The sequence below is a fragment of the Rattus norvegicus genome, chromosome 10, assembly GCF_021556685.1.
Source record: "Rattus norvegicus strain SHRSP/BbbUtx chromosome 10, alternate assembly SHRSP_T2T, whole genome shotgun sequence".
Lineage (NCBI taxonomy): Eukaryota > Metazoa > Chordata > Mammalia > Rodentia > Muridae > Rattus > Rattus norvegicus.
In genome coordinates this window covers 90,722,940-90,743,595 of record NC_141543.1, presented here as the reverse complement: position 1 = coordinate 90,743,595, position 20,656 = coordinate 90,722,940, and the positions used below count along the sequence as shown (strand labels likewise).

Genomic DNA, 20,656 nt, shown 5'->3' with positions numbered 1-20,656 from the left:
AGGTAGTGCTTCCTATGGCCGTTTGCTGAAATAAGAATTTTTATCCAAGCAGCATGTGGAAATGGCGTTAGTCCTGATTTAGTAACCTGAAGTTATCCTCCTTTTACGAGGCATACAACTTCCTCCGTAAATAATCAACACTAATGAGATGTTTGTAGGAAAGCTGGCATCTGCAAGGCTAGAGAAAACATCGGTGTGTCCTGTAAACACTCATTTGAAGGGAGATATAAAAGTCTCAGGAAGCCAAAAGTCCTAGACCTTTGGGAGACTAGGCGAGACCTAAGCAATACACCATTCAATCTGTTCATTCCTTCTCAGAAGATGGCTTCCGAAGGCTCCCCTGACTGCTGCTCTTCTGAGCCCTATGCAGGGGCATCGAGCTGCACAACTGCCTCATTCTGCCCCACCAGCACAACTTACCTTCCCAGCACCTGCGCCACATCCAGATGTCAAACCCCGAGCTTCCTCTGCAGGGCTCACCTCCCGGCCGGTTGCCTCTCACCGTGCTACTTGACTGGCGGTTGTAACAGTCCTTGCCTGGTGGGGAACTGTGCATGGTGTGAAGAAGGGACGTTCAACAGTAATGAGAAGGAGACCATGCAGTTCCTGAATGACAGATTGGCCAGCTACCTAGAGCGGGTGAGAAGCCTGGAAGAGAACAATGCAGAGCTGGAGTGCAGGATCCGAGAGCAATGTGAGCCCGATGCCACACCGGTCTGCCCGGATTATCAGCGGTACTTTGACACCATTGAAGAGCTACAACAAAAGGTTGGGTGTCTCACTGCCCTAATGTTTCCCAATGTTCTCTGTTTTCCAATTCTGTTTTCTCTCATAGCTGTACTAGGGCAGGTTGCTTTGTGGATGTAAAACAAAGGAAAGGGGGATTCCCAGAGTTAGTTCAAATAATCAATCTCATTCTCAGAGAATTATTGGGTGACTATAGAAATGTCACCTTGCTGTAGACTTTGTCTACACTGTGAAGGAAATTGAGTTATGACGTCTTCTAAACCCCATTCTTCATGTATCATTGCGTGTTTATATTCTTTATCAAACAGATATTGAATGCCATCCATTTGAGTTCTGGAAATCGTTCTCTATTTGTGTGTATGTGTGCAAAATGTGGGGTTGGTGGGCGACGTGATATATGATCGTGTGGGGAGGGAACACATGCCTGAGTGTGGGTAAGGAGGTCTGGGGTCCATGGCAAGTACCTTGCGTTCCTCGCCTTGTTTTTGAGACAGAGTCTCTTCTTGAAACTGGAACTCACTGATTTAGCTGCAGTCCCTGAGGCCTGGCCAGGGAGCCCCAGGGATCTTACTGTTTCCACCTCCTTAGTACCAGGGGTTAACCGACACTGAGTATTATACTTACCTTTTTCACATGAGCTCTGTGAGATTGAACCCAGATCTTCCTACTCGTGTTTCAAACCCTTGACCAACAAAGCCACTTCTCCTTTTTTAATTGATGGATTTCTGTGACCACAGAGATGCAATTCTAACAAACACTAGCAGTGTGGGAAACTTCAACAAAGCTCAAAAGCCAGTGATGGTGACAAAATGCCCTGCATCACTGATAAAGGAAACCTTGAACCCCAGAGACGGCTCAGCAGTGATTAACAACATTGTACTGCTCATGAGCACCTGAGTTCAGTTCCTACCATCCAAGTGTGGCAGCTCACAAGCACCTAAAACTTCTCACCTTCTTCTCACTGCACAAGGCTACACTCTTACCAACATACAGACACACTCAAATGTGTACACTCTCATGTGCATACACATACTCTTAAATATACACGCTCACCTGCACATACACACACACACACACACACACACACACACACACACCTACACATACTAAGAAAGAAAAGGTGAAATCCTTCATTTTAGGAAGGGAAGGTCTTTTGCTTCTGTATTTTGTTTCTCAATTGGCACTGAATGTTTTTTTATTCTGTGAAGTGGCACAGTTAATAGGAATCATGGGTTGGAAGAGACATTATGTTAACTTGGAAAGACTTTCATAAACTAATGAGTGGCAAGGCTGTTAAAATAGATATGTGGATTTCTTCTAAAGAGCTCCTCACTAAATGATGACTTACCTCTTAGATATTGTGCACGAAGGCAGAGAATTCTAGACTTGCCGTGCAGGTGGACAACTGCAAACTGGCTGCCGATGATTTTAGGTCAAAGTAAGTCAAATTATGTTTATTTTGTTAAGCCACAGTGTGCTTTGTGTATGCAATTTACACGTTAAATTTTAAATTTAATTATAAAATAATAATTAACAATAATTAATGTCTTCCAGTAAGAGAGAAAATATTTTCTGCATAATATATATTTTTAACTGAGAATGTTTGAACCCTGAACTCACCTTCATTTGGAATGTAAGGAAAATTGAGGCGTGTGACTCTCTGGAGGCCATGTGTCATCCAACCCTGCATCCCAGTACTCTGAGCCAATTAAGCCACTTCCCTCCCTTTCTCCTACTCTGAAAGGTATGAGAGCGAACTGTCCCTGCGCCAGCTGGTAGAGAATGACATCAGTGGTCTTCGTGGGATCCTGGGTGAACTGACCCTGTGCAAGTCAGATCTGGAGGCCCATGTGGAGTCTCTGAAAGATGATCTACTTTGCCTTAAGAAAGACCATGAAGAGGTGAGTGGAGTGGCCGCTGGGCCAAAGACTATAGGAGGAGTTCTGTTGAGAAATCTCATGTGTATAAATTGAACAGGGACAGACACTGCCTATACTGGAACAAAACTAGAGACATTCTCACTGTGTAGCATGATTGCCCCAGTGTCTCTCAAGGTAGATGTGATGTACAGCATGCATCATTAACATAACCCTCATCAGTGGCACGGAGGTGAGGTCACTCTTTTTCCTGCCATTGCTTGGGTTGAGAAGTAACTCAACTCATGGTTTTTTCCATAGCTCTATTGTATAACAAGGAAATTGAGCTGATAAAACTGACTGTGTATCCCCTTCCAAAAAAGGGATAAACAATCACACAATACTTGGAATCATGTTTGTAGGTATTGTGTGTTTATAATTTGATTCTGTCATAAGCTATTAAAATGAGAAGCAGATTGATGTAACAAAGAAAAAATTTACTCTTTGAATATTTTGATGGTAACAATAGCTGGCAAGTGTGGATACCTTAGCTGGTAACAATAGTTGGCAATTATGGATACCTGAGCGTGTGTCATTAATTTTATAGATTTACTGTGTGTGTAGTAGTGTGTAGTAACTCTTCCCTGTCTCACAATAATCCTCTGGGAAAGGGTACAAAATTACACCTGTTTTGCAGACAAATAGCTGAAACATTTGGACCTAATAGAAAGAGTATAAGGGAAAATGACTCAGCAATTAAGAGTGCTGTTTGCTCTTCCAGAGGACCCAAGTTCAGCTTCCTGTACCCATGTCAGGGAGCTCACAACTGCCCATAACCCCAGCTCCATGTGGCATACAGACACACATAAATGTAAATTTTAAAAATCTTTCTTAAACAGAAGTAAACCCCACTCTGACATTCCTTACTCCATTTCCATTCTCAGGAGGTCAACTTGCTTCGTGAGCAGCTTGGAGATCGACTCAATGTGGAGCTGGACACTGCCCCCACTGTGGACCTCAACAAGGTCCTGGATGAGATGCGGTGTCAATATGAGAGGGTGCTGGCCAACAACCGCAGGGATGCGGAGGAGTGGTTCGCTGCTCAGGTCAGTGCCCTTGGGAAAGGGAAGACTTCGGGGAGGATGCCTTGCCTGAGCTCTCTAACAGGGCCTTTGTTTCAGACAGAAGAGCTGAACCAGCAGCAGATGTCCAGTGCAGAGCAGCTGCAGGGCTGCCAGACTGAGATGCTGGAGTTGAAGCGTACAGCCAACACTCTGGAAATTGAGCTCCAGGCACAGCAAACCCTGGTGCGTGGGATGAACAGTGCTAACCTTTGTCAGCAGCATCCCAGAGATGCTATGCTCTTTGACAGAAGTCCAGGGAGACACTCACAGTTCAGCCAATTAACCTAGCTGGCTTTTCCCTGTCTTTCTTCACAAACATTACTTACCCATATTGGAAGAATGACAGACCAACAGCCTTTGTGGTCTCACTGGTCCCCCTAAGCCTGAGCATGCCCCCCAGTAACATCCACGAGAGACAAGAAAAGTCTCAGAACACAGTGGGACAGGGAGAGGTGAGCCAAAGGCCCTTAAGCTTAACAATGGATTTTCATTTCCTTTAGTTTGATGAACATTTTTCCAGTTTCACCGTAGTGTCTAAAACAAACAAAAAACACATCAAGTTTCCAGTGTTCATACTACAGTTAAGATCTGCACATCACCACACTTCTTCCCCACCCACGCAACAAGAGCACCATGCAGTGAAAGTCACATATACCAGGTCCATCGGCAGCGCAGTATGTGTTGGACCACATCCAAGGAGTATACCTAGATGAACCTCACCTGAGCATTCATGTAGGAGAGGCATGGTGTAATCTATGGCAGACACCTTCGCTAGCCTGGTTGAACAGGTGGGAGGAAGCTAGGACCAAAGGAAGTAAGTGCCAGAACATTCTGCAGTTCTCCGTAGAAATGGAATCCTCTTGGTGGTTGAACCCCGATCTTACTTCATGGTACTGACACTGTGCAAATGCTCAGACTCAAGAGTTTCTTCCCAAGTGGTGACAACCCTCCTTGAGCTACCCAAAAGAGTCCTGGGTGACAAATGTTATAACGATAGAGGTGACACATTTAAAGGCCTTCAGTTGCTTCCAGGCACTGTTCCAAATGCTTCCCATATGTCAGCTCCTCTCACCTTCCCAGCTCCCCCATGACATAGGTACTCTGCATTCTCCATTGACTGCAGAATAAAACACACTCAGAGAAGTTAAGTAACTCACCCTAAGGTCTTGGAGCTAGAAAGGGGGGGAGGGTTCATCAAGAGTCTGTCATAGAGTCCTTCTGAGAAGGTCTTCCTCTTGCAGACAGAGTCTCTGGAGTGTACTGTGGCAGAAACTGAAGCCCAGTACAGCACACAACTGGCCCAAATGCAGTGCCTAATTGATAGTGTGGAGCACCAGCTGGCTGAGATCCGCTGTGACCTGGAGCGTCAGAACCAGGAGTACAAGGTGCTACTGGACACCAAGGCCCGGCTGGAGTGTGAGATCAACACATACAGGGGCCTGCTGGAGAAAGAGGACAGCAGGCAAGTTACACAGTTCCCCAGAATCCCCACAGAGAACCCTGTTTCCTCAAGGCCTGACCAAGGCCAATTCCATAATATGTTTAGGGGTCTTCCTTTTTGAACAGTGAAGGAAAGGCATGGCAAGGTGACTCAGTGGGCGTTTTAGTTACTTCTTTGTTTCCGTGAACATAACCCAAGACAACTCGAGGAAGAGAGAGTTTATTTTGGCTTACAGTTGCAGATGAGTAAGAATATGTCGTGGCTAGGCAGCAAGACAGCAAGCAGCAAGCCTGACAGCAGGACATTTAGAGATAACAGGAAGTTTAGAGATTGCATCTCCAACTGCAACAGGAAACAGGAAGAGTGAACTGACAGCCCACCTCCAGTGATGCACTTCCTCCAGAAGGCTGCACCACAGCCCCAGACAGTTCTGCCAACCAGGAATTAAATGTTCAAATACCTGAACCTATGGGGGGAGGGGGGCATTTCTCATTCAAACTACCACAATGGGCAGAGGTACTTACTGGGGAGCCTTATGACCTGGAGTCGATCCCTGGAACCTACATGGTGGAAGAAAAGAACTGACTGATTCTATAGGGTCTCCTCTTACACACACACACACACACACACACACACACAGAGGCACGCCTGCACAGTGTAAAAAGAAAAACTTTAAGTGAATAGCTGAGGCTAAGTCTATGATAAATGTTCTAAAATCGCCTCAAATTCTGAATTAGAATGGTTTTCATAGATCATATTTCCACACGAGGGAAATAGGGAGCATACGTGAGATAACATTTCACAAGCTAAAGCGGAGTTGTACCGCAATGCCTGCTGCAGTAAACTGAAGCAGCCATGGACCGGGCTGCTCTGGCACCAAAGATAGAACAGGCTAGAGTCAAATGCAAAGTCTCTACTGAGGACAATTCGTAAGGCAGTTTAATGTTTCTGAGATGACGGGCTACCAGCATTCCCTTACTAAACTTACTTTGAATTGGTTTTCCCCAGACTCCCCTGCAATCCAGGCTCCACAGCCTCCATATCAAACAGCGCATGTGAGCCGTGTTCAGCCTACGTGATTTGCACGGTTGAAAACTGCTGTGCATGACAATTAAATCCCCAGCACGGTGGATGGAAATGAAAACTGCTCAAGAAGGAAATCGAGACCTCACCCAGGCTACACCCAAGCTGGAAACGCAGATCTGTCCCTGGGGGAGTCGGGACCTCAACCAGGCTCCGCCCAATGCAGAAACGGATCTACCGGGACTCCAGATCCTGGGTCTGTTGATCATGGTTTCTGCCTTAAGCTTGCTTTTGGTATTCTGGAAGCCCATAAAGCCTTCTTGCTAATCTCCAAATAAAACTTGTCTCGCTGCTTTAGGGTGGTAAATACAGTTTAGTGGCCAATTGCCTTGGCTCTAATGACCATTTAACAAAGAGGAATTGTCTAGACCCATGACTGTAGTTTGGATTTGCTTAACCCAGTCTGAAATTACCTCTACTCCTCAAACAGATTTAATAGTCCACGAGAAATGTTGCGTATCTAAAACGGTGGATGTATGTATCTTTCTCAGAAATAAAATAGCATGGATTTTATTTTTAATTCTAAGTGAACAAGGTTCTCCTGTTTTTAACTTTTGCATATTAAAGGAAAACATACAGTTGCAACCCAAAAATAGCCAATATTTAGGAGAGACTTCTAGTTTTCATTCTTATAATTGGTTTTCTACAGAGAGATAATTATACTCAACAATTTATACAGTTGCATTTTTTTCACTTGTGTTACCTAGGCACTTTAATCCCAACTTAAAAGAAAATATTTTCAGTGTTCATCATTTTAGTGGTTGGATTATTTGATATATCATTAGGCACACCTAGGTTATAAACATAATTATTCTCATACGGATGCCATCATTCGCAGCTGTAATTTTAGCCTTCGGAAGAAAAAATCAGCAAGAATACTTCAAGACCAGGTTTGCACTATAAGGACCTAAAGCTGGTGTCCATCGTGAGCCTCCAGACTGTACAGCAAAGGTGCCCACAGTGGGCTTCAAGGTTATAAACCATGGTTCAATAAAGAGAGGGAGGAAAAAAAGAGAACTTATAAAAAGATTAAATACATGTACATTTCTTTATTCTTCCTCTAACAGAAAACCCCAGAATTCTTTTAATATATTGACTTAATATATTAATGTATTAGCACATCAATATATTAATATATTAACAGTATATAAATATAATTAGCATATTAATTTTTGAGAATTTCATACATGTGTTTTGATATATGTCCCCCTAACTCCACTTTCCCTTCCCAACTTGATGTTCTCTATTTTGTTTTAACCCACTTAATCCAGTTTGCATTGTTCACATATTCGTATGCATGGAGTCATCTACTGGAGCATAGTCTAACCTACCAAGGACCACATCTCCCTCCTGTAAGCCATTATCTGTCCACAGCTCCTCAGCTGTGGGTGGTGGCCTGTGAGTCCCTCCTCACTCCACAATGAAATGTTGACTAGCTTGATCTCGTGTGGCATCTGCAGCTGATTCCAATTCACAAGTACAATGGTCCTTTTGTGCTCAGAAGACAATGTCCACTCCTGGACCTCAGGTTCTCACAATCTTCCAAGCCCCTCTTTCACAATAGTCCCTGAGAGTCTTAGGGGCAAATGCATGTTGTAGACATTTCATTTGTGGCTGAACATCTCTCTGAGATGTATCCTTTGCCCTTTGACAAGATGCATGTTTCTGAGTTAACCTCTATATACACTGCACAAAGAAACTTCTCGAATGAGGTCTGATAGCAGCACTTGTCAATGGGTATACAAATACATATCAAGAGGGTGGCTTAATACTATATCTATTTGGCGAAATGACACACTAGCTATTAAACTAGCTATTTAAACGAACCAACATGGGTGGAGCTTCTAGTCAGTACCAACGTGATTTGTCTATGACCTGAGAGCAGTGTCTAGTGTCTTTGGCAATAGAATCTTTTTTAAGCAATTGTATTTATGTATGTATTTTTTTAATGTGTGAGTGCTTTGTCTGTATGCCTGCATGTCAGAAGAGAACATCAGATCCCATTCTAGATGTTCGTGAGACACCATGTGAGTACTAGGAATTGAACTCAGGACCTCTGGAAAAACAGCCAGAGTTCTTTACCTCTGAGTCATCTTCCCAGCCTAGCAATAGAATCTTATCATCAAGTTCTAGGAAAGTCTGAGTTGGCACAAAACAAATATAATATGCTAAAAGGTGGAGGAAGCCCAGAGCTGCTGGAGATTAGCGTCTCAATGAATGACATTGTGGTGGGATTCTTGGGATCCTTTTCTCCTCTTATATCCCAAAGCAGGAACTGAAGAGATCAATATCCCTGTAGGATCAAAAAGCACAAACCAGAAAAATATGTCTTGGGGAAAACTTAGTCTCTCTAGATAAAGAACCAGAAAGGGGACCACCTAGAAAGACAGAAAACCTTTAGACACTAGCCACTCAACCCAAGCAAACGCCATAGGAATAAAAGAGCATTTTGTCTGTCACCAGGCCAACCAGTACAAGTCTTCCCATCTTCCCAGGACATAAAGGCCACCCAACTCCCCACTGGGGTCAAGTCAGAGAAGGCTGAGGAGGGGGACCCAGGACTTTCATTTCTACTAGGTAATACTGAAACCTCCCCCTAAGGCAGTGAAGACTATTCTAGCTGTGAGAAATTCTCTTCAGCTTTGGTATCCAAGGAAGCCTAGAGATAAACAATAGCAAAGGCACACAGAAAACAGTATTAACAAGATACTATCCTTCTAACCAAGTAATGCCCGGAGAAGGAGTCAAATCTCAGCCTTCCAATACTTAGGAAAAGACCTCCTTTCAAGTGTTAAAACAGGAAGTGGAGAAGCTGGGCCTCCTCTCCTCTTTGACGTAATGAGATAGCATCTCCCTTCCCTTCACAAAGAATGTCAGGGAGCCCTGTTTGAAGCAGATTGAAACGACAGCAAAAGTCTCAGAATATAATATCCCAGTGTTCCAGTGTCTATCAGAATTCACTTGTCCTTTCAGAAGCCAGAAAAGCAACAAGGCAAATGAAACTGTGCAAACAACAGATTCCAAGACGCCCCGGGGGACGCTACAATAACCTGGAGAGGGATTCCAAAGAAGTTGTCATAGAAAAGCTTCCCTGACTGTTATGTGATCAGCTACTTCAATAAATGAGAAACACAGGAAACACTAGGTAAAAAAAAAAAAAAAGATGGCAGGAAGAGCCCAGGAAAATTTTCAGAACTGAAAAAAATTCCACAAACAAAAAATGTGACTCTCAGTGGATAGACTCAGTCACAGACCTGGCATGCTGAAGAGAGAAAGATCAGTAAATCTGATCATGGGGCAGAAAAATGTCACCCAGACTGAACGACAAACAGAAAATAATACAGAAGCCCTGGAGCATTCTGGGGAACTTTGGGACTGTTGTGATTTATACAAAAAGATAAAGAAGCCAGGGATGGCTTGTTTGGTGGAAGGGAAGGGGGTGCCTCTGTGGGCCCGTGCTGAGACATCCCTTTCCCAGAGGTATGAGCCAAATGAGAGGAGTATGGCATGGAATAGAGTTTATTTAGGGCATGGGGAGAGGAGTTGAGGTGGGTAATAGAGACAGAGAAAGGGGGGGAGGGAGAGAGAGAGAGAGAGAGAGAGAGAGAGAGAGAGAGAGAGGAATAAAGGCTGTCCATAAACACATGGAGAGAGGGTAAAAGGGAGGGGGAGAGAAAGGACAGAAGGGGAAGAGAACAAGAGAGCAAGAGAGCAAGAGACTGAGGAGGGGGCAGACAGCCCCTTTTATAGTGAGTCAGGCATACCTGGCTGTTGCCAAGTAACTGTGAGGCAGAACCTAGAATATGCTAACAGGGACCACCTAAGCTTCATATCATGGAGGAGATTGAAGGTGCTTGGCCAAATGTATTTCTAGAAATAAAAATTACAATTTTCCACATCTTGCAAAGATCAAACTGATAGATTCAAGAAGACAAGCCAACATCCAAAAGGATACATTTAGAAATCAAAATCCACACAGGATATGTGTGTGTACATATACAAACAGAGATATAGATGATAGACAGACAGATAGATAGATAGATAGATAGATAGATAGATAGATAGATGATAGATAGATAGATAGATAGATGAGAGACCTCTGAAAACCAAAGAGAAGACATTAAAGTGAGAAAATGTAGAGAGAATAAAACTTAAATAACCCATTGAAGAAAAAACTGTATTAAACAACAACAGGTTTGACACAGTAAACCACTGTGGTTTTGTCATGGACACAAATACCTAAGAGGAACAATTTAAAGTAGGAAAGATTCTGGTCCAAGGTTCAGAGTGTTCAGGCCATGGTCAACTGAGTCTATTGCTTTGGTCCAGTAAGGGACGATACCATGACAAAATGAGTATACAGCAGAGGGCAGTCAACTCATAGAGACCAGGAAGTAGAGAGATAGACAAACAGGAAGATGCCAAGGACAAGATATCTTTCAAAGGCACAGCACCAGGGGTACTTCCTGTAACCAAACCTTACCTACCACTTCAAACTTGGCTCACTTCTCAAAATCTTGAGACTACATGGGGGCCAAGCCTTTAACACCTTCCAAAGATCAAACTGGGGGACAGTGCATTTCCAAACCACTACAACCATGAAGGCCAATTGGAAGTGGCAACCTTCAAATGCTAAAAGAAATGGTTGACATATATGCATTTCTTGTGTTTGTGTGATTCTTTATCCACTCCCAAGATAACCACTTTGGAGGCTGTACATGTAGCACAGTTTACAAAGCACTTGCCTTGCATGCTCAAAGCTCTGGATTCAATGACAGCACTGGGCGTGGTGGTGCAAGCCTATAATCCTGGCGCTCTGGAGATGGACCAAAGAAGGATCAGGAGTTCACATCAACCATAACTACATAGCAAGAATGAGGTCAGCCTGCGATATATCCCCTCCTATTTCAAAAACAACAGCAAAAAGCCTACCCTATTTTTGTTAATGTCCTTTAAGTGTACAAATTAGTGGATCTCATTGGGACATTTCACACACACCTACAATGTACTTTGATCACATTCGACACCTTTACTCACCCTGACTCTGCTACTCCCAGACCCTTTCCTCTTCCCTGATAGCTCTTCTTCTATTTCCACGGATACTTCTAAGTTTCATCTACGTATGAGAAAAGCATGAGCTCCTCATCACTCCCCCATGTGCATGCACACACACACACACACACACACACACACACACACACACACCTGAGTCTAGCTTATTTTGCTTAACATGATGATCTCTAACTCCACCCAGTTTCCTGTAAATGACAACATTTAGAAGATCACACAGAACCAAAATGACCCAATGTTTGGATGTTAATTTCCCAGTTTTGCATCTGAAGTCTAATTAAATCAGGCATAAGTACCTGGGGAGGCAGGACCATCTGGTCCCTGGTATGCCTTGCTTATAACTCCTATGCATGTGTAATTATTTCAAAATCTAAAACTTTTAGAGAAGCTCAACCGACAACTAGAGGATAGTTCCCCCATTTTTTTCTATTTCTCCTTTGAACACTCATAAAAAAATATGCTAATAGTAGTTCATTCAGGTTTAAGGATACATCAAATTTCAGACCTAAAACTTTATACCGAATGTGTTTACATAACAGGGCTCTTCCTCTAACAATAAAAATGTTTTGAAAATACTTAAAGTAAAATGTCTTGCAGATAAGCTAACACAAAGGGTATCATCCCAGTTCTAGTATTTCTCTGATGCTAAAATTTCAAGAAACACAAAAATACTGTGCAAGAAAATTGCAAGTACAAGTCACTTGGAATGTTCCAACAGATAAATCTCCTCGCAGGCTTTCTGCCTATCATCCAGCTGTTCTCTACCTTCACCATTGCTTTGCTTCAGCTGTAAGATTATTATATATATTTCCATTATTAAATGTAGCACATTTTCATTTTTCATTCTTCAATTGAGGGACATCTAGGTTGTTTTCAGTTTCTGGCTATTACTAATAATGCTGCTATAAATATAGTGGAATAAGTGTCCTTGTGCTATGGTGGAGCATCTTTTGGGTATATGCCCAGGAGTAGTATAGCTGGGTCTTGAGGTAGAACTTGTTCTCAATTTTCTTGAGAAACTACCAGATTGATTTCCAAAGTGAGACCCATCCCATGGGAGAGAGCCAACCCCCGAGATTATCAATGATGCTCTGCTATGTTTGCAGACAGGATCCAAACATAACTGTCTTCTGAGAAGCTTCATCTAGCAGCTGAAAGAAACAGATGCAAAGATCCACAGCCAAACAAAAGGTGGAGCTTGAGTCTAATGGAAGAGTAGGCAGAAGGAATGTGAGAGCCGGAGTGACCATGGACACCAACAAGAAGACCTACAGAGTAAACTAACCTGGGCCCATGGGAGCTCACAGAGACTGAACCACCAACCAAAGAGCACACATGGCTGGACCTAGGCCCTTTACACATAAGTAGCAGATGTGCAGCTTGTTCTTCATGTCAGTCCTCTAACTATTGGAGTAGGGACTGTCTCTGACTCTGTTGTGAGCCTTTGATTCCTTTCCAAAGCTGGGCTGCCTTGTCTGTCCTCAGTAGGAAAGGATGCACTTAGTCCTGCTGTGACACAATGTAGCAGGGTGAATGAATAGCCATAGGAGGCCTCCCCTTCTACTCAGAAAAGGGGAGAGGAGAATGTGGGAGGAATGTAAAGGTTGGACTGGGAGGAGAGGAGAAAGGGTGCTTTGATCAGGCTACAAAGCGAATAAATAAATTAATGGAAAGTTATTAATATATATAATTAAATCACACACAGTGTGTTAATCAATTGTGCCACTAGAGCTCCACTTCTTTTTGTGTCCCACTGTATTTCACACAATAGCTTTGTGTCAGGAGCCATAATGGGATGTTCCTGATGTCCCTGAGATGGTCTGCTTCAGATTATTATATAATTTGCAACAAGATCACCCTTATTAGGCAAGGTCATAAGGGAATTCATTTTAGGAAAGATTCATGCTATTAATATGCTTTTCCTGTTATTATTAAACATATATAACAATTACTAAGTAATAGAACACCCCTTTGGAGCAGATCTCTGCAGATTCATGAAAATGTACTGTCTTGTAGCGATGCTACATAGACAAATAGATGACTTCTTAAGTCTTAATGGTGATCCTCTAAGAATTCCTAAAATAATATGAGTGATTGTTAAGCTCTTATAGTTCGACTGCTATTAGGTCCTTTTTAGATAGTCAAAAAAGCAATGAGAGCTCTGCCACTCTCCCAAATGTCACCAGTTAGTTGCTCATAGATAGTAACCAGACTTTCTCCTACTCAAAGCACATTCCAAGAGGTTGTAAAACAATTAACCAAAGTTCATAAAAGGGAGCATTTATAGGTTCTAGGACAGAAGATCAAATATTGACTGGTTTTATCTATTCAAAACTTCACTAATAACTTAGTAATGGTTTTAAACCTTCCGTGAACCTGTGGAGCTCTTACAGGTGATGGATGTTTAGCCAGGTAATTACTCTTAATGGATAGGCATGTAAACATTCTCTGTTGTAAACTTGTATTTCAATTTATGATTTGATTTTTGTGTGTGTGTGAACTTATGATGAACTTTTTAACATGTGGCTATGTATTCTGAAAGATGTTGAAGTGCTGAGGACAAAAAAAAAGAGTCAGAACTGAGCTGAAAAGAACAGAGCTGAGAAAGAGAACTGAGCTGATGAGAAGTTTTTAGACAGAACACATTTTAGACAGAACTGAATTCAAGAAGAACTTAGAAGTGGCATAGCATTGGGAGAAAAGGCATTGAGAGTAAGAGCATTATTGTGACATCAGAGCAGAAGAGAGCAAGATTAGGAGAATGCAAAGTAAAATAATTATAGGTAACATTAAAAACTAAGAGGGCAATGTGCAGAATTCAGAGGGAAAGAGGAAAAAGAAGAAGCTTCAGAGAGCAAAAGGAGCAGGCAGGCTTCTCCTTATCATGGGACAGAACAGGTCCTTTCTTAATAACAAGGCAGGCTCAGTCTTATTAAAGGAACAAAGCTTTCTTCTTACAAACTTGGGTTTAATTCATTTAGCATTAAAAGGGTAGAAGCTTTTTCTTTCTCTATGCAATAAAGACTGGAGTTCATTTTTCATACAGAATAAGTGAGTTGTTTCTTCTCCTGTGCTTGGTCTTTTGTGCCATATGCATATGTAAATATGGATGTGTGTATAAGTATGTAATTGTGTGTGTGTGTGTGTGTGTGTGAGAGAGAGAGAGAGAGAGAGAGAGAGAGAGAGAGAGAGGAGAGAGAGAGTGTGTGTAAGAATGGAATTGTGAGAATGCATTTGAGGTGAACCCAACTGGTTTGAGTGGAAATGTATAAGCACGCATTCATGAATCTGTACATGAATTTATGCGACTTTATGCATATTGCCTATGTAAAAGTTTTTCCTTCTGCAAGCACTATTCTCTCCTCTTGGTCCAATAGAAGTTTATTGCTCCAAACTTCCCCCTAGTTCCACAAGCAAGAGGCACCTGGACAAAAGGGAAAAGGCTCTAGCAATTAATCCTTTACTTAATCTCCTGCTGTTTTAGGATGAGCTGCTAAATGCCAGAGAGTGCAGTTTCTGGCCTGGAAGGAAGGCAGAAGGCAGGTCAGCTACAGTAGCATAGTAACTTAGACTTAGATAAGTAAGCTTTTTATTATTATACAGCAACCCTAAATATCTCGTAAGACCAAGTCTTACCCTCCACTATATGCTTCCCCCTCTGCTGCCTCAAGAAGAACCAACAAGAAAGAAGATACCAGCCGGAGATGCCCACTCCCCTCCCTACTCCCAACACCCCCTCCCCTCCCCACAGCTTTGAAACCTCACAAAAGCTTCCCAAGTAGCTGGTACCATAGGCATCTACCATCATACCTTGCCTGAAGTGGTGAGGGCATTAAGTGGTGGAACCTCCTGGGATAGAGTCCTACCTAAATCTCGCTCTGTGGACAAAGTAACACTGTCCCTGAGGAAATGTATGAAGTTGTATGAAATTAGATCCTGGGCACCTCCTCTGTGTCTTATTATATCCACACCATGAAGTTCCCTTATGCTCAATCTCATCCTTTTGAGGCATTTGCAAAAAAAAAAAAAAAAAAATTCATCAAATCTGAGCAGGCAAAGTTACCATCTCTTATATCTTAACTGTGAGCCAATAAGAGTTTTTTCTTCATAGAGTACACAGCCTAGGTTTTTTTGTTACAGCTATAGAAAATGAACTCAAGCACCATGTTCATTAAGTGGACCTCTTTGACACAGAATTTGACTAATTAGGATAACAGCCCTGAATGAGCATCAAAGACTGTGACTGACTACCAGATCTGAAATAAACTTGCTAGTGGTATTCTTAAAAACTCCAGTCCCATTTTCAACTCCAAAAGCCTAGCATAGACATTACTCAGAACCTGAGAAGTGTTTATATTCAGGTGTATACTTTTTCATGTTTCACACTGTATTGTAGCCTCTGCTTTTGACACAAACCTGTCAACCTATACAAGCATTTCTATCTCTATAACATATTGCCTGTCTCTCTGTCTCCTGTTTGGTCTTAATAAAACACATGAAAGATAAAAAAAAAGATTATAATATATTATTATATCATTTGTATGTAATTATTTGCAATGCATTATATTTATATATGATTTTATTTATATATTACATATAAACATATATATATATATGCATCTATTCTTGTTCAACAAATTTCTCAGTACCCGTAAACACTTCTCAGTGAACTGTATCCACGTTTCCTAACAGAAAAAGACAGTCATAGCTGCCTTCCACCAAACAGGGCAATTTGTATGGTCAGCAAATCTATTTGTCTTTGGAAAAATAGAGGTTGTTTATAGCCTGTGCTCCTGCAAAGTATCAGAGAATCAAAGTAGAAAAAAATCTTTATCCTTGGTGGCCACTTGGGGGACCCCCAGTTACCTTTAACCCTTCACAGTCCTTTGCACAGTCTTGAAGTGACTTTATTCTAATGGTACAAGTTAATCTCAAATCTAACCTTCACTTCAATTACTCATCCTGCTCTCAATGGTATTAGATATTTGACTATAGTACACTTGCACAGGCCAAATGGCCATTCCTTTCTATCTTCCAACAATGATTTAAAACCTTGAAAACAGCAAGGCCATTACACAGATTTTTTTTCCTTACCTCACAGAAACATAGTAAATTTGCATAGCAACTCAAATATGTTTTTTAAGACTGGAAAAAATATAAGCCAACATTATGACTGATATGAATCTAGATCACTATGTACTCTAGAGTTCACCCAACACCCTACAACAAATTAATTGATGCCAATGATGCTGATGACGATGCTGATGCTGATGACAGTGATAATGATGATGATAAACCAAGAGTAAATTATAGACAAAGGGCAGGGCTGTCAGTCATGGGAAGCTTGACATCTCAAAACAGTGCTGACAGGCCTTTCTCTGTGTTCATTGCAGCACTGGACACAACACACACACACACACACACACACACACACACACACACAGGGTATTCTTCTGGCTTGCCAAGCATTTAAGTAGCAATGTGCTTCTGAAATGAATTATAGAAATTCACCCAGTAAAAGGTAGAAGGTTCCTAACTTTTGGTTAAGGATATGATGTTTTCGTAGCATTAGTAATTCATTTAACAGGATGCCTGTGATTTTAACACTTGGTGTTACATAATAATTATGTGACCTCTCATCTACAAGCATGCAGAGAGAGAGAGAGAGAGAGAGAGAGAGAGAGAGAGAGAGAGAGAGAGAGACTTGCATTCTAGGGTCTGTAGACAGCATTGCAGAAGGACTTTAGGGCAAACAGTGGCTCTGATGAACCTCACCTGCAAGAAGTATTCATGACTCCCGGGGCTCACGCTCCTCACAGTAGGTATTTAGGACAGTCAGGTCTTTCTTCACAACAGGAGTATGTTCGAATAATATGTCACTAGGCAATATTTTTCATTTTGTGAATCTCAGAGTATAGTTGTGAAACAGGTATAGTGGCTAGTCAGCCCTCTTGATGCAACTAAAAAATGTGGAAAACATAAGGTACAGGGGCCTGCTGTGGCGGATACTGCCTTACTGGGGTTTCCCATTTGTTTGTCTTTGAGACGGGATATAGCCATGTAGCCTAGGCTCTCCTTGGACTCAGGGTCCTCCTACCTTAGCCAGCCAAGCATTGGAATTACAAGCATGCACCATCATTCCTCGTGAGCATAATGCCTTGTAGTAAGCTGTTTTATAAATAGAAAGAATGTACTCTAAAATGATCATTAAAGGTACAGTATAGTAAATACCTGAACCAGTGAATAGTTTATCATCATGTCTGACATAACTGAGCGTGCTTTAGTCTATGCAGCTCATAGCACTGTGGATTTGCACTAGCACCAGCCCCAACACTTCATAGGACATCACCGTGGCCACAGTGTCACTGAGTGATGGGAATTTTTCAGTTCCAACCTACTATGACCCCACCCTGATCTATAGTGTCTATTGATAGTTGATAATATTTTTATATTATTTTATGTATATATTTTTTATTATATTTTATTGTGTTTACAATTCAAGGAACCCTTACTTGCTCTATAGAAGGAGATAGACCCTGCCTAGCCCTCAGCTACTCACCACAGACTGGCTGCTAAGCCATCCTTTCCTGTCCTGCACAGCCCCATGCCCAGAAGCCTCTGCCCAGAACAAAGTTGTGAGCATAATGCCTGTCATTTCAGATCTACTCTTACAGGGGAGAAGTTGAATGTACACCTTTGCTCCTCAGAAATCGCAAAATGACATGACCAAAAGAAGAGAAAGCACCTCTAAGTCCGGTACTTAGAGCATGCAGCACCTCAGATGCATTCCATGTCCCTTGAATCAGAAATCAAAGGCTTCAGATCCGGAGAGATGACTCAGTGGTTAAGAGCACTTGCAACTCTTGCCAAGAATTGGGATGGGGGCTGGTTTCCAGAACCCACATGGTGGCTCCCAATCATTTGTTACTCCATTCCAGGGGGATCTGATGCCCTCTCCTGCCCTCTGTGGGCACCAGGTACACACATGGTACACAGCCATGGCTGCATTTCTCAGTAAGCTGAGACATACTGGGTAATGGTATAGTTCACAGCAGCAGTAATGAGCTACTAGTTATCAGAGTACCGGTGAATCTCAGATACCTGATGAGACAAAGGGGTCAGGGACAAGGAAATATAAACAATATAATTTTTTTTATGCACGCTTCTGGTGCTGGAGAGATGACTCAGTGGTTAAGAGCAATGGCTGCTCTTCCAGAGGTCCTGAGTTCAATTCCCAGCAACTACATGGTGGCTCACATTCATCTTGTGCCTTCTTCTGGTGTGTCTGAAGACAGGAACAGTGTAGTCACATAAATAAATAAGTAAATCTTAAAATACACACACACACACACACACACACACACACACACAAGCTTTTAGAACAAGCAAGGCTTGTCGATAGTGTTGTGTCTCTGAAGTGGTGGCCACTACAAGGAGGGTGGTTTTTCTGGAAAGAACATGAGGGAAGTTATAGGCTGGCATCTGATATTCATTATATCTCTAAATTTGGTGATGCGTGTGTGTGCGTGCATGTGTGTGTGTGTGTGTGTGTGTGTGTGTTTTCCAACCTCCACAGACTACATTTTCAATTGATGCATTTTGTTGTAAAATGAACTCTAAGAGAACAGAGTTAAAATTACAAATTAAGATGAACTGCAACTAGGGTTGGGGATTTAGCTCAGCGGTAGAGCGCTTGCCTAGCAAGCGCAAGGCCCTGGGTTCAGTCCCCAGCTCCGGAAAAAAAAAAGAAAAAAAGAAAAAGATGCACTGCAACTGTCCACACAAACCTTCACTACTTTCATTATATATTCAAATTCCAAATAGACCGAGCTCTCAAATATCAAATGCAAATCGCAAGCATGCTGAGAAGAACATGTAGAATCTGTTCTACAACTTCAGGCTGTGGCAGAACTTTGTAGCAGCAACTCGAAATTAAGAATCTGTAAAACACTGATGAACTTGACTAGCATGCCTGAGACCATGTCCAATCGCACAGCTGTACACAGAAGGCTGGAAGGAGACATAGGACAGTCCCAACAGTGGCGCTCTTTTGCCATTTGTAGGTCTCCATGGTAATTATCATTTTCAGTGTGCTTTTATATAAATTCCTCAAGTCGGTTTGAATTCCTTTCAGGGCCAAGGAAGGCAAGTTTGGGATTCATGTTTCTCTCTGCTTCTGTCCTCTAAGTTGTTTCTCCCATGAGTCACTTCCTTGTTTTGTACTACTGAACTGATTCGCCTTTGATTCCTGCAAAACCACAATCCATCCATTAACTTCTTATTCTGGCCTCTTCTGTGCCTTCTTTACCATGTGGTCAATTTTCCTTTCCCTGTAAGCAAGTTTGTTTCCCATCCATAAAATCCCTCTTCCCTGTAGCCGCGAGGCTCTTCTTCCATGAAGGCATCCTCCTCCTCTTTTCTTTGTGATAGAACAGTGGGGATTGTCACCACCATTTTCCCACCACCAGCCCAAGCATCTGCTCACTTTCAGCATTCTGGCTATGCCGTGGGTATTCTATGTAACCCATCTTGATGTGTTTCTTTGGTCAGCTTGACATAGTCAGCAAACATAACATTTATAGGAAACTTAAGGTAGACAACAAGCATATTAGTTTAGTGTACAAAACCAGTTATGATTCCTATGGAACAAGTAGTTGCCTAGCAATGATTGTCTGTATGGCCTGGCCCTAGCCAACCTTGTCCTGAACACCCCCTCATCCTACCGAAGCTGTATCTTCAGCCTTCCTCTCCCTGCCTAGTCCTTCCAGTGCACTTCTCTGTTGCTTGGTTAGTTGATTTGGGGGTTTTGCTTTGCTTTGTTGTTTCATTTGGAACAGGCTTTCTCTGTGCGGCCCTGTCTGTTCTGAAACTTACTCTGTAGACCAGGTTGGTCACAAACTCACATAGATTTGCCTGCCTCTGCCTACCCAGTGCTGGAATTAAAGGTGTATGCCACCACTGCCTGGTGTCCACTGCACTTTTGCTGTTAGAAGTTTCCCCGATGTCCCCTCATCTGTGTACCTCTTGTCTCCTCTGGAGGAAACTGTGTTCATCATCTCTGGATGATGATGCAGAATTGTCCCCAGGGTGCCGCTGACAATCTACATTTCCCCCACTGGTTTTAAACATCCTGTTTATCATACATTAGATCCAAATCTGTTTAGGACACTCTCCAAAGGTTACTCAGTTTATTCTATTAGTCTGACTACTCACATGTCAATAATACAATTTAATAACATATCGATAATGTGATAATAACAATTTCCATCACTAAAGTTTTGCACTTTGTTGTAATAACCTTGAAAGGGCTATGTCTGTTTTCCTGACTAATTTCT

At 42.2% G+C, this 20,656-nt stretch overlaps 1 protein-coding gene across 1 annotated transcript; it reads left to right on the top strand.

The window, feature by feature from the left end:
* The first annotated feature begins 321 nt into the window (after positions 1-321).
* Krt40 (keratin 40) lies at positions 322-6,276 on the top strand. The gene is made up of 7 exons (NM_001008821.1): positions 322-768; positions 2,103-2,185; positions 2,492-2,648; positions 3,548-3,709; positions 3,785-3,910; positions 4,969-5,189; positions 6,177-6,276. Exons 1-7 carry the CDS (start codon positions 322-324, stop codon positions 6,274-6,276), a joined length of 1,296 nt encoding a protein of 431 aa, NP_001008821.1.
* Positions 6,277-20,656: the final 14,380 nt, after the last annotated feature.